Below are 13858 nucleotides of genomic sequence, written 5' to 3' on the forward strand. Positions count from 1 at the left end.
GCAACTAGTCTAGGAGCAAACCAACCAACTCTGGAAATTCCAAATATCCTCAGATCAGCGGGATGCCAGGCTCTGCAATACTTACAAACAATAACACTCACAGGGGCTGTCAGACCACAAGCTGCTTCAGAGGAGTCAGCTGTTCTTCCCAGGCTGTAGCTGTTGCCAGATGCCACTCCTCCCCTGAAGCCAGCACCACCACTCGCCCAAACCTCCAGCAAGCCAGCCCGGGCTCTCAATAAACCATCAGAGAGCCACTCTCTGCATTCATTGGTTTCCTGCGGACTTACTGAGAGCCAGGGGTGGGACAAGGGAGGGGATAATACACCGATTTCCACTGCATTCAGCTGTTGTGGAGCAGCAGCCTTAGAAGAATGAGTTGTTCCTCTGCCATTATTTTAATCCTTCTTTTATGCAGTGAGAGAAACTGATGGGGGAAAAATCCTCCTGCAGTCCTCATCCTACTTAGGCACTGTAGCAGAAAACTTAAACCACCAGGAGATGAATTAAAATTCTCACAGAGACAGATGTGGTGCTCCTTGTGCACACTTCTCACAAATGAGCATGCACACTCAGACCTGCTCCTGCACGGGCTGAAATGCCATACATACACTGCGCTCGACTCCGTGCTTTAGGTGTGCACATCCAGAAGGATTTCATTTGCTGTTGCTGTTAATGGCACAAAGATCAAAGCTTCCACTTCACCCCAAACAACTCTGTTACTTGCCCTAGCTAAGTGACACCAGGAAGATTTCACAAGTTTTCCACACAAAATTCAGCAGAGTACAGCAGAGAAATTGTAAATAAAATTTAAATTGCACTTTTTATAGACAGGTCTGTATTACAAAGAGTCCACTGTATTCAAGAGAAGGGACACATTTGGGGAAAGAGCTCAGCTGTCTGTTTTGAATAGGAAGGGAAAAAAAACCCAACCAAACTTAACAGAAAGCCTTCCAATAAAGGCTCTTCCGCTTAGCCCAATTAAAAAAAAAATTAGTAACATGATTTCCTACAGAAACAGGCCTTGTGATCACAGAGTGGGCACATACCCAGGCACGTCTGCCCTCCTGTCTCTCACAAGCAACAGCCCTGGCAGCCCAAGGCCACCTTCAGCAGCTTGGCCTGACCTCAGGGATCCCCAAAACTCTCAGCAGCACTCCTGGACTTCCTGGCACCTTGGCCAGCCATTGTGTCATTTCTGATCACACTGCCTGCTCTTGCCCACATCTCAGGCCAGAAGAAGTTAGAGGAGACAACACAGCAGACTCGGGAAGAAGAACAAAGGGGCAGCACCTCCACTCCACTGCAGTGAGGTCAGCCAGAGGTGAACTCATCCCACAGCCTCAACTGGTCACCCCCTCCCTAAGCATGGTGCATTAGAAGACAAAATTACATCAGAGAAGTCACACACCACTATTTGCAGCGTTCACTAAAATGATTTGATAGCTTATCCTGCCCCCCACTGATCATTAAAAAGAAATCGTGTGAAGAGACAAATGTTGTTAGCCTGGGGAGGGGAGCGTGGGCAGGGACAGACACAAGACAAAACTCCGCAGAACCAACATCAAGCCACGTAAAATCTGGGGCAGTGTTGAACAGGTTGCCTGGAAGGTGAAAAGCTTCTGCCAGCAGTTCCAGCTTCTCGGGCGAGATGGTCTTCCCTGGATCAAGTGTCAGGAAGGCACCAGATCGTGCTGTGTCCCTGCAGAAAGGCCACTGCCACACCACGGACGGTGAAGGGCAGCCAGCAGCTTTCACTTGCACTGGGTAATAACCTCTATGGAGGCAAGTGACATTAGAATTGAAATGAACCTCAGACACAACAGAGACACTACAGTATTCAAAGATGTGGCGAGATCTGTACTGGGAATCAGCATGTAATTTTACTACCTTACAATTAAAGAAAAAGTAAATTCACCATTACACTCCACACAGGGCAAGTGACATTTTCTAGACCATTTTCTTTCAAGGAGAAAGAAAAAATAAGATAATGTTCAAAGTTTCAAGTTTTTTTTTAATGGACTTTGAATTACCTTATTTTAAAACACACACTTGCCTCACTTCCCACAGAAAGCTGAACGTGTTATATTCTAATACATTAAGACATGGTTTCAAGAAATTTATAACAGCTTTGGTTCATGAACACTATTTGCTGTAATTTAGTCCTGCCAGTCTTCCCTGTCTCAGTGGTGTTGTAACAATATCACCAAAAATTACCCTCTGCCATCACCACATACCTACCTGAAGCTTCACAACTGACTTGAATAAAAGGGGTATGAAATACTCCTCTAACAAATTCACTATTTTTGAAAATCAATTGAAACAAAAAATTGAAATTCTGTGCTGCCTTCCTAGCAGCAGCATTATGCCAACCCAATTCCCATCAAATGACAGAGATGATAAACTCTGATAGCAAAATCTTCAACAGTTTTCTACTCAGTTAGGTCACAAAGCCCTCAGTAACTTCCCTGGCCTCTAACAATTCAGCAGAGCCTGTGCACTGCACACACCCTCCACTCAGCATGAGCTGGCATGTTTGTAGGTGGCACATTACCAGTCGTCTTTAAATCAGCCCCAGAAAAAGCTTCAAGGCAACACACCAACTTAGCAAGAGCTGGAACTGGTGATGATGGGGAAATCTGTTTGTCTCTACCATTAATAAATGCAGAGGCTACCCAGCTGACCAACAGACTGTACCCAAAAAGGCAGCCGAAGCAGCTTCAGGCACGGGACAACTGTGGTCCAGACAGGGCTGTCAGAGACACTCTGTGGCTTTCAGCACCAAGTCCTGTAAAATACGTGCAAGACCTGAGAGAACTTTTAGAAGTTGCCAGTAAGCTGTTCATTATATTTTAATTTCCAAACAAGTAACAGAATACAGATAGAGAAAACTTAATTCTATTACCCCATTTACCCCATTAAAAAAAAAAAATGTTAAAAGCTTAGATGTCAGAACTAAGAAAAAACATACCAATTAAGTTAAAAAACTTATCAATTACTACCACCAAATATAACAGGTTCTAAAGAAAACTACACAGTAGTGGGAAAGTCTCTAAACGAAAAACACATGGTCCTCAAACAGGTGGGAAATTACATCAGAGATATAGAAACAATTTGAAGAAAAGAAGTTGACAAGTGGGAAAACAGGTAATCCCAAGAAGGGAAACCCCTGAGTAAGCTGTCTATAAAGCTATTTAGCTTTAAAAAAAAAAAAAGTATTTACAAGCTTAAAAAACATTCTCATTTATTTTCCCATGGTTCGATACCAAAACAAAGCAAAAGTTAAAATCTGCAAAGTATAGGAACGCTTTCTGAGTCATAACCCAAGATTTCTGGGACACAATGCAGTATTCAGTCCTCTAACCAGACCATTGATACCTATGCACTGGAAAGTGTTAGTGGGAAAAAAAAGAAAAGTACTCTTCCAACAGCTGTGGTCCCAGGAGAAATTTCTTCTTCCAAGTAACTAACTTTTAAAAGATTAAAATGAAACAAAAAACAAAAGGAAAGTGGAGTAGGATTATTTTCCTGCCATCTCCTCTTCTGAAAAGAATGAGGAACGTCATGTGCCAATGCATACCCAGCCTTTTCCAGATGCTTACTTTAAAGCTCTCTCAAAGCACACACCTGAATGTAAAATTAATACTATTTTCAATTTCCATCTGACACTCTCCTTTTTTTTTCTGGCTTTCCCAGTAAAAACACAGCTCAATTCAACTTCTCAAACTGGCTTTATGTTTTAATTGACATTTGACTGAAAATCAGAAAGTGTCATTTTTGGTTTGAGAACAGGAATAGAAATTTCAAGCACAGGTATCTGATTTTCCTTGGAGTCATACAGCTGCGAGAAGGACAGTTATCACATAAACCATGTGTGACCTCAAGCCTACCATTTACTATTCAACAAAAGTAAAAGCTGGAATGAAATACAGCTCCATAATTCACAATCCAAAAGTGTTACACCTCAGACTCAGACCCTAATGTCAAGTCAACACCCTCTTCTAAAGGGAGCCCTCTGGATTTCAGGGTAAAACACCAATGAAAAGAAATTGGTAGGAAGAAGCCACAGAGGGATATAATGCCATTATATTGCATGCATTCATTTCTACAAGTTCTGTGTATGATAAGGTGCAAGGGTCAATTAGATTTAAATAGCTGCAGATCATGCCTTGAAAACACTACTGCCTCTCTGACAAAGTTTTATTCAATACATTGTTCTGTGTACCTCTGCTTACGGTAAAGCCGAAAATATGCTTTCACCTGAGGGCTAAAAAAGCTTTACTCAAGGATATTTTAAGCCAAATCTGAATTTTCTTGGCACTGAAACTTTGATAAGCTTGACTGTTGCCAATTAGTTGATAACAGAAACATTTTAAAAGAAATGCAGTGCAGAGTATAATTTTTTTCAGCAAGAATCCACCAGCTAAAATAATTCAGAAACCAGCTACAAACAAAAGCATCTAGTCAAAGCTGTGCATCTCAGGATAAAACCTGTTAGAATCTGCATACCAGTATTTTTGATTCCATAATAAAAAAAAGTGTTTTACATACACAAATCTGTGTCAGGCAATGTTTTCAAAGTTAACCTAGTTGCACTCCAGCCTTCAAGCTGTTCCATATCACACGTCCTTTGGATTCCACCACTTCAACACCCTTAGAAGGAGAGGTACCTTCAAACTCTGGACACTCAGTGCTGCCACTGCTCACAACAATACTGTTCCTGTTAAAGTCCCATCACCAGGTAACACCAGATTTCAGGGAAACTCTCACGCTAATGGCTTTCAACATGCTCCTGAATTTCATCCTTTATGGCAAAGAAAAGCTAATGGCATTTACAAAACAATGAAAACGATGAAACCCAACTGAAAAAAAAAAAACCCAAACAAAAACCAGTGCCTTCTTAAATTGCAAGAGTCTAGTCTGAATGGATTAAATATTTTCATTGTAATTTTCAAATGCATGATGTTACTAAATACATGGGAAAACCACTCTGTAATTAAACAGACAAGAACTCAGCCTGCCACCAACAACTGAAGTCATCACAGTGTCCAGCTCATGACATTTTGTGTCAATTTGTCCTTTACACCATCTTAGGACCCAGTTCTTCCTTCACAGCAACCTCAACATTTTGAGTGAATGCTGCTTAACATTTCTTTCACGGTAAAGCCCAAACCCACAGATTCTGCACCACATTCACCAGGAAAACTACTGTGTAGTTCAGTATTCCAAAACCACCCCTCTACCACTGTCGGCACACCCCCACAGTCAACTCCAGAACACAGACTGGTGCACTCACCTCAAATACTTAGGCAGGGAGATGTAACCCTCTGCAGCCAAGAAAAACGATCTACTTCTAAAAAATGGGGTGGTAACAGAACACAAAGGTGGTATGGACAGGATCACTCAAAAAGAAGTTTCATGAAAATTTCCCACTAACGGTCTGCAGAGCTCTTAGTCAATTGCAAGTTTTGAAGTCCTACAGAAACCTAGCAGTAAAAAAATCTAAACCTTGCAATACAATGAGAGAGAGCAAATTGCAACGCTGGAAGAAAGCAACATTTTAGACTGTGCTTGTACTCAACCACAGCACACGCTGCAGATGCTCCCGATCCTACCTGCCAGTTTGGCTGAGGTGTGCAGGCACAATACAGCTTATGCTAACATCTATATTCAGCACAGTATTAATGTAAGCTAACATGGAAAAATCTGACATGTGCTGTTCAGTACACACCGTTGCCAAATTAAGAGTTACAAGCGTTCACAAAAAAACAGCCAGAGATGGCATTTGCCAACCTGAGGAAACAGGAAAAAGTATTTCCTTTTGCTTGGCACAAAGCCTGAGTTTGTACCTTTACTTGGCACAAAGCCTGGGTTTGTACTATCATGCAAGGTATGCTCTGCAGGAAGGCATCTCACCACTTCACCTTCAGCCCCACAGCTTTAGATTGCTTTGCCACAGTATTCTCTTTTTTAAATAATAAAAAAGATGAGCTTATAGCAAACTTTCAACTTGCACAGTTTTGCATGCAACTAACTCCTGTGGTTCACAGTACCAGCTTTTCCCTATTAATTATGCTTGACCACCCGTTAACCAGAACATTGGCCATATCACAGTCCCAAAGGGAATGGAGGGAGCTTTCAGCCCATGTATCACACACGCAGCTCCCAGGCAGAAGTCACACATGAGTGACATTAATTTCTCTGAACTAGTGAAACTGAACCCACATTCACTCCAGTCTAACATTTTCCACTCTTGGCAGATGTTGACTTCTTTAACAGCACCCCAACTGATAAAGTGTAATCATCAGCTAACAGAAGCCATCTCTGTTTCATAATGTGAAAAAAAAAAAGACTGAACTCTACCCTGAATTCATAAAATCCTTTTGAAATACATTGTCACAACAGTCTCTCCGGCATTACTCACCTAATACTCTAACTTGTGATTTGAATCGTGATGCTACACTGCTACCCCAGGCACAAGTCAACAGGCCCCTGCTGAGAAGCTGAATTCCCACAATTTAAAGGTGTCTATCTGCAGACTAAGGACCATCACATTAGTAACTTAGTCACTGAGGTTTGATGGGGAAGTTTAACAAAGCCAGCTAAAAAAAAGCCCCAAACAAACAAATGGAAAACAACTGTACACAATAAAACCAACACAGAATCCTTCATTATGACTCAATGTGACCTTCTTCCACTTTAAAATAACCACAGTGGTTATCACAAGAGAAGTAGAAAGTGAAAGCGCTCAAGATACTTTCATTTCCAAGAAAACCTACTCCCACATCTGTGACTTCTACTCTGAGGAAGTAGAAAAGCCTTTTCTTTCTCAGTCAGGTCCCAGCAACACATGCACATAAACACACACATGCATCCCCCTCAGATTTTTAAGTTCTGTTCCTTAATAAGTACAGAAAATGACTTAAAAAAAAAAAAAACACAACCAACTAAACAAAACCAAAAATTCAGGCCTTTAAAGGAATTTATTCCTACATGAGAACATGTAAGGGAAGACACAGCCCTTAAGCTTTTTGTTTACTTTTTATGCTAAGGAATACCAGGAATGTCACATTTGACTCTTAGCTTTTGCCAGATGACCAGCTGGGAATTGCAAATCAGCGTCTTCACTACAGAAAGTGAAGTGCAATGTTATTTTAATATATATTTAGGCTCCTCTGGGCACCTCAATAATCCCTCCATCACCAGCATTGCCAGCAACGGCTGTAAGAGGGTGACTGATGCAGGTCCCCAGACAACTCCTGGTAGAGGTGAGGGTTAGAGACTTCCCTATTGGTTCTGCAAAGATCTTGGCCCAGCCTGGAAAGGCATCCCCCAAGTCAGGTTGATTTACCAGCCCGGCCACTTGGTCCCCAGCACCCAGGACATCCCTCAACCTTAGCATTCACGTTGCTGGAGCTATGGAGCCAGCTTCTTATGGACTGAAAATTTAGGCTGTCGACTCTTGCCTGGGCTCTTCAGCAAGAAAGAAAAGAAGATTTAGCCAGAACCAGAAATTCCATCTTTCATTTCTACCTTTTGTTCCCCTTCAGCTACCCACGTCCACAAACACCAGCTGAATGGCCACAATATATATTCTCAGGCACAAGAGTGTAAGAAAAGCAACTGTGTGATTATCCTTCCACTTATCTTTATGAAGCACTTTTAAAAATGTGAAATACTTTTCTATTTTAAGACATGGGTAATTTGCTTTTTTGAACTTTTCATAGAAGCTGATGGGTTTTATCATCTTTTGTAGCTGCTGCTCATAGTAGCTGTGAATACAGGGTTATCCTAAAATTACTGGGGGGGCGGGGAGGTGGGGAATGCAGGATGTGTGTTAAGGATTTACTGACAGTATTTTAAAATAATATTACAAAAGGTTACCAGGAAAATCTATCAACTTTATACTTCCATATTCTGAAGCAATATTTTTCTTTGAAGGTGTGGAGCAAAGATATTTAAAGACATTATTTCAGACAAATTCTAATGATAGCACTACACTTGTAAACTCCTGCAACCACAATCAAAACTTACTGAATTTCTGTGAAAGGTTTTCTGAAAGTGTAAAGTCTTAAACTACTGTTAAAGGTTTCATAAAGGCGCTGATTCTTATCACATTATACCAGTAAACACAAATACAACCCTCATAGATTCAGCAGGCTTGCACAGATACCAAACAAACAAAAAAAAAACCAAACAAAACAACAACAAAAACAAAACAAAAAGAAAAACACCACAAAAAAACCCAAAGCTAACCACACACACCTCCACCCACTCCCACTAAAATCCATCAGAACAGTCACAAAACCAGAAGGCATTCAGCAGACCAGTTTGACAAGCGCTTTCAAAATTACTTTGAATCACTGGCCTTTGCACCTTGCTCTAGCTTTCAGAAATACCAACAGGAATCTGTGTCAAAGGTGTAACTACGAGTAATATAAACTTTTTGTTTTTTTTTAATACAGAACAAGATGTGTATATTTAAAAGCATAACTCCACAGTACTTCAAGTAATGTTTGCAAATTACTCAGTAGTTGGTGCAAACCAGTAAACCAGTGCTGTTATTCTGCTCATCCTGGCCAAAGAGGTACTAAAGCTCTGGGTACACCACTGGCAGCTATAACCCCCCATATTCAAGCCCTCCATGCATGGAGCCTGCCTCTCACACAGTCCAAGCACAGGCAGCTCCCCATTCATGTGGAGATGCATAACCCATCCTCATTCCATGAGCCAGGGGACATTTCTCAGGGGCAGGGTGACATCTGCACATTGGTCACAGGCAAGAGCAGCTCTGGCCTTGTGATGAGAGAGGGAGCCTGCAGCCTCTTGGATCCACCAGGCAGCCCTGAACTCAACTATCAAAACACAGAGATTTTAAAGGTTTGGATTTTACACCCTTGGAAAGTTGCCACCTATTCAGATGGCGGAAAAAAGAAGTGTACACAGTTCCCAAGATACCTTCCTTGTGTACCAAGTGCTCAGTAGATGTAGTAGATACTTTGCAATCACTTCCTGCCATTCAGGACTACATCATGTCAATTGGTGGAGACAGATGACTCCACCATCCTCTGCAAAAAGTGGGTGTTGCTTGCAGGAAAGAAAAGCAGGCAGTGCCATGTTATTAGCTAAATCTTTAAATAATAAGTACATCAAAATCACAGGACGAGCAGAGAAGAAGCACACATGAGTTAGCACAATTTTCACCTTTTTATCCCGAGAAAGAGCAATAAAGAAGAATTTAGTATTGTTTCAAGTACATTTCAAGGCATTATTTTAAGTGGTAAATATCCTAAAAAGTTTGTGATTCTTTTAGAAAAAGAAAAATGAGCTGAGCTGACACACCTAACTTTATTCTATTATTCCTAAGATTACACTGCCAATGCACTGCTGAATCACGGGTCTGAAATAACAGTGGGTGTGGGAAACCAAAAGGACAGATAAAACAGCCTTTAAATCTGTGTATCAACCAAATGTCAGGCTCTCTCCAGAAGCAGTAGAACTTGATAACACACATTGCTGAGAGGCCAGCTAAGTGCCACCCATTAAAACGCTGCTTCTTCAATTTGCTGTTCCAAGATGACCATCGCAGTAATTATCACAGCTGAGACAATGCTGAAACACGTTTGACCTCCCCACATCGTAACTTCCACTTACCAGAAAAATCACCATTCCCCCAGCCCCTGAACCCACTGTGTAAAGGACACTGGCCAAGGCAAGGGTCTGCACAGCACAAGGGGCAACCTAGGAAGATCTTCCTCCAGGAGGAAAACTGGTGTATGGAGGCAGCAGTCATGTAGGGCTGCCTGAAGTACAGGGAATTCTGCAACACATGTGCCTTAGTTCCCAAAAAAAAGGATTGTACAAAAAAAAGGATTGTGCAGGACAAAAATACAGATCGGACAAAACAAGAAGCTGCTTTTTTTTAACTTCTCGTGTTACTAACCTTTCTTGAAGTGCTTTAGTCTTACTGTGAACAATACCTAAAACCTCCAGACACTGGACAAGGTCAGAGAAGCACACAAGGGCCATGAGCAACAAGAATAATACAATTAATTATTTGCTTCAGGACATAAATTACAAGTTTTAACTAAGGGTCAAGATGACCAGTAGAGATGAAAGAAAAAACTTCATTTGACCTGATGCAGCTGCTTTAACTACACAAGAAACTAAAGATAGCTTCAGTGGGAAATGGGCTGTTTGTAGTTAGAGCATTTATTAATACAAACGTACATCTCCAAGTGCTGCTGAAGTTTGACACACACTTCCTGTATGACAGTAAGAAAACATCTGATGAACAATGTTGGGAACCACAGCTCTGAATAAGGTATGCTGATGACTCAGGCATCTCTTGTAAACCCAATATATTTCTGCTTATATGTGGTTTCTTCATACTAACAGAAAACAATTGTAACAAACTTTGAGGTCTCTAAAACAAACTCCCTTATTTGTGGAGACTGGGATTTTCCTCTTTCAAAGGAAGGCAATGAGTTAGTGCTATAGTTACCTCTCCACCTCTCATCCACTCATCAGCCCACTGCACCTTCACCATTTTCCTTCTTTCATGCAACTACCTGATCAGTGTTAAAGTCTGTCATTCAATTAGCTAGCCATTAGTCTCCCTAAGCAATGAGGGACTCACTTAGGAATCAAATAAAGCTTTTTTACAAAGTACTCTCAAGATGTGCCTATCCCTCATTCCCTAAACCCATGCAATTAGGGATAAACCAGGTAACAAGTAAGTACACGTAACAAAATAATCATATCATTCAACAGAATTTTTTTTTAAAAATCCCTGCCATGAAAAAAACCTTGGTATTTTATTCAGTTCCTCTAGACATTTAGAAAAGTGACCATCACCCACACATGCTGATAACAACTTCAGATTTATTGCTAGCTTTATTTTTTACTGCAGCATGGATTACCTGGCATATACCACAATCAATCTTCAATCTCCCTTTGGGCTCATCCTGGGTTTGAAGTTCAAATAATCCTGAACTAGTGACCCACAAGCAGTAGTTCAGCTGAAAACTAAGCTTCTAGTTTAGCTGAAAACTAACATTTCTCTTTCAGAATTATTTTCAGAAAGCACAAAAAGGGAGCACTGATCAGAGTCCACAACACGCTATGTAAGAGAGTATCTGATGTGATAATTAGGATATATTTAAGTAAACCACTGACAGGAGGTTTTATAAAAGATAAACTTGCTCACGAAAGCTGTCAGACACACAGCAGCAACATCAGTTTTTCAAACACAGCAGGCACATGCAGCAGCAAATCTGCTACATTACCCTGCAAGCACACCCCAGCTGAAAGCACTGACAGAGGAACCAAGTCAGTCCGTTCAGCCCTTGCCTTCCTGCTGAAGCAGCCAAAATCACTGCTAACTACTTCCAACTAGGAGAGCAGTCCTCGGCCAGACACGCCCTCCCTCCAAAAAGGCTTCCTAAATGCGAGTTGTACCACTTTAACCAATTATACCTTTATCAGCACATTCCCGCTGTCCACTCTTACGGCTGCAGCCATTTAACTTTCACACTGACTACACCAAAACACATATACCTTTATCCTCTTATGAAGGCAGCACATGCCATTAAAAAATTAATAAAAATCAGGGAAAAGGCAACAGTCAGACCAATAACCAGAAGAGTTGCACTAACCTACGTGTTACCTTTAAAACATATTATTTTTAAAGCACTGCCGTTTAATTTTAGACATTTCTCTTGACAGTTCAAGCGAGGGAAAGCTTTAGAACGTATCGTTTTTTTCCTTCTTTTGACAGAGAAACATTTTCTGTCGAGTCCTGGCGCACAGTGAAATGCTGGTAAGCGCCGTAATTGCCTTAACCCCGTTCCATGATGCACGCTAGCACGAGTCCCCAAACCCGGCACTTTTTCACTCCAGCAGGAGCGCGTCACTCGCTGGAAATAGCGTTCACCTTTGGCAGCGCGAATGCCGGCGCTGCAGGGTCACGCCGGGCATGTGCAGCATCTCACCCAGGCCCGCGGCCGGGACCCCGCGCTCCTCCCGCCCAGCCCCGCTCCCGCCGCTCCGCCCGGCAGCCTGCGAGCGCAACAGGCCCGCCCGGGGCCCCGGGGAGCGCCAAGCCGGGGCTCCCCCGAGGGCAGCGCCGAGCCCGGGGCAGGAACGACCCGGGGCCGAGCCGGCGGCGCTCCCCGCTGCGGCTCCGCGGCCGCCGGAGCGGCGGGGCCCGGGCGAGGCCGCGGCGCGGGGAAGGCCCGGGAGAAGCTCGGCACGGGCACGGGGGGAGCGGCGGGGGCCGGAGCGGGCGCGGCCAGGCCCGGGCGCGGCGGGGACGCGGAGCCGCTCCAGGCCGGGCCCCTCCGGAGACTCACCTTGGCGGCGCCGCCGGGCTGCAGCACGTTCTGCTCCACCGTCATGGCCCCCGCGCGGCTCCCGGCGGCGCCCCGGGCTCGGCGGGTGGCGGCGGCGCCGTGCGGCGGCAGCTGGGCCGGGCCCGGGCTGGGCGAGCGGGGCGGGAGGCGGGGCGGGAGGGGGAGCCCGAGTCACCGCCCGGCGTGGGGGCAGCGCGGCCCCGCTCCGGCCCCGCCGCCACTCCCGGAGCGCCGAGCGCCGCCCTCGGCCCGGCTGCGGCTCCCGGCGGCGCCGCCCCGCGCACCTGCCCCGGGCGCAGACCCCGCCCGGCCCTTTCCCCTCCCTGTCACACCGCCCGCCTCCATCTTGGGAGCTCCCGGCGGGAGCGGCCCGGCTCCGCAGAGCCCCGCGGCCGCCCCGCTCCTCCCCCGGGAAGGGCTCCGCGTCCTTCGCCGGCTGCAGGGGCGGCCCCGCCGCGTCCCCGGGGAGGGCGAAGTTTGCCCCGTTGCGGGTGAACCGAGAGCGGCTCGGACCGGCGCCGCTTTCCAGGGGATCGCAGCGAATTTCTGAGCGGTTCCAGCGCTGTCGCTGCTCGTAGCGACAGCAAACGGTAGCACCAAATGAATCACAGAATGACAGGACAGTTCGGGCCGGAGGGACCTCTGGATATCACCCGCTCCAGCCCCTTGCCAAGGCAGGGTCACCTGGAGCAGGTGACAGGAACGTGTCCAAGTGGGTTTGGAATGTCTCCGGAGAAGGAGACTCCCCGCCCTCCCTGGGCAGCTGTTCCAGTGCTCTGCCGCTGTCATCCGAAAAAAGCTGTTCCTCGTGTTGAGGTGGAACTTCTTGTGTTTTATTTTGTGGCCATTTCTCCTTTCCCTGTCACTGGGCCTTACTGAAAAGAGTCTGGCACCATCCTCTTGGTACCCACCTTTGGGATATTTGTATGCATTGATATCCCTCTCAGTCTCCTCCAGACTAACCAGGCCCAGCTCTCCTCATAGTGAAGAAGCTCCAGACCCTTATCACGTTTGTGGCCCCTGCTGGACCCTCTCCAGGAGTTCCTCGAGGAGCCCAGAACTGGACAAAGTAATGATGCAACTTAACTTGCCAGTCTTCCCCTTCCCTGAGGTTTGCCTGGGTTTGCCTGGGTGAGCTGTGAGCTGATGCTGTTCAGCGTTCAAACTGAACGGGAATGTCATTAAAGTATGGGCAAGGTATCAGGTCTTGGCAGCCCACAGTGAATTTTGGCACCACAGATGAACAGTATTAGGGAGGAGATTGTCCCTGTATCACACTGCTCTAGAGTGTCCAGGAAAGGGAGAGAAAGGACTCAGATTTGGGCATCAGCACAAGCAGGGGAAAGGCAGCCTTGGAAAGCCCCTGGGATACTGGGCTAGCCAAAACGCATTTGACCAGAAGCAGGTGAAGGGCAGCAGAGGAGCCCACTCCACATTTTGAATGCCTGCCCAGTGCACACTACCTGTGTCCCAGTTACATTTCCAAGGCTGGTCAAGCTTGGTCT

The 13858-nt window shown here is 45.0% G+C and overlaps 1 protein-coding gene across 2 annotated transcripts in view; it reads right to left on the bottom strand.

Moving 5' to 3' along the window:
- Positions 1-12579, bottom strand: part of USP25 (ubiquitin specific peptidase 25) — a 97280-nt gene extending 84701 nt beyond the window's left edge. Inside the window, exon 1 of one of the 2 annotated variants that reach the window (XM_085074873.1) lies at positions 12354-12579. In XM_085074873.1, coding sequence (XP_084930999.1) covers positions 12354-12398 — 45 coding nt within the window. In that variant the 5' untranslated portion in view covers positions 12399-12579. The remainder of the gene's footprint in view (positions 1-12353) is intronic. The other variant, XM_085074884.1, reaches the window with a different exon arrangement.
- Between the last annotated feature and the right edge of the window lie 1279 nt (positions 12580-13858).

This window comes from Lichenostomus cassidix, chromosome 1, assembly GCF_008360975.1.
Source record: "Lichenostomus cassidix isolate B80296 chromosome 1, HeHo_3.0, whole genome shotgun sequence".
Classification (NCBI taxonomy): Eukaryota; Metazoa; Chordata; class Aves; order Passeriformes; family Meliphagidae; genus Lichenostomus; species Lichenostomus cassidix.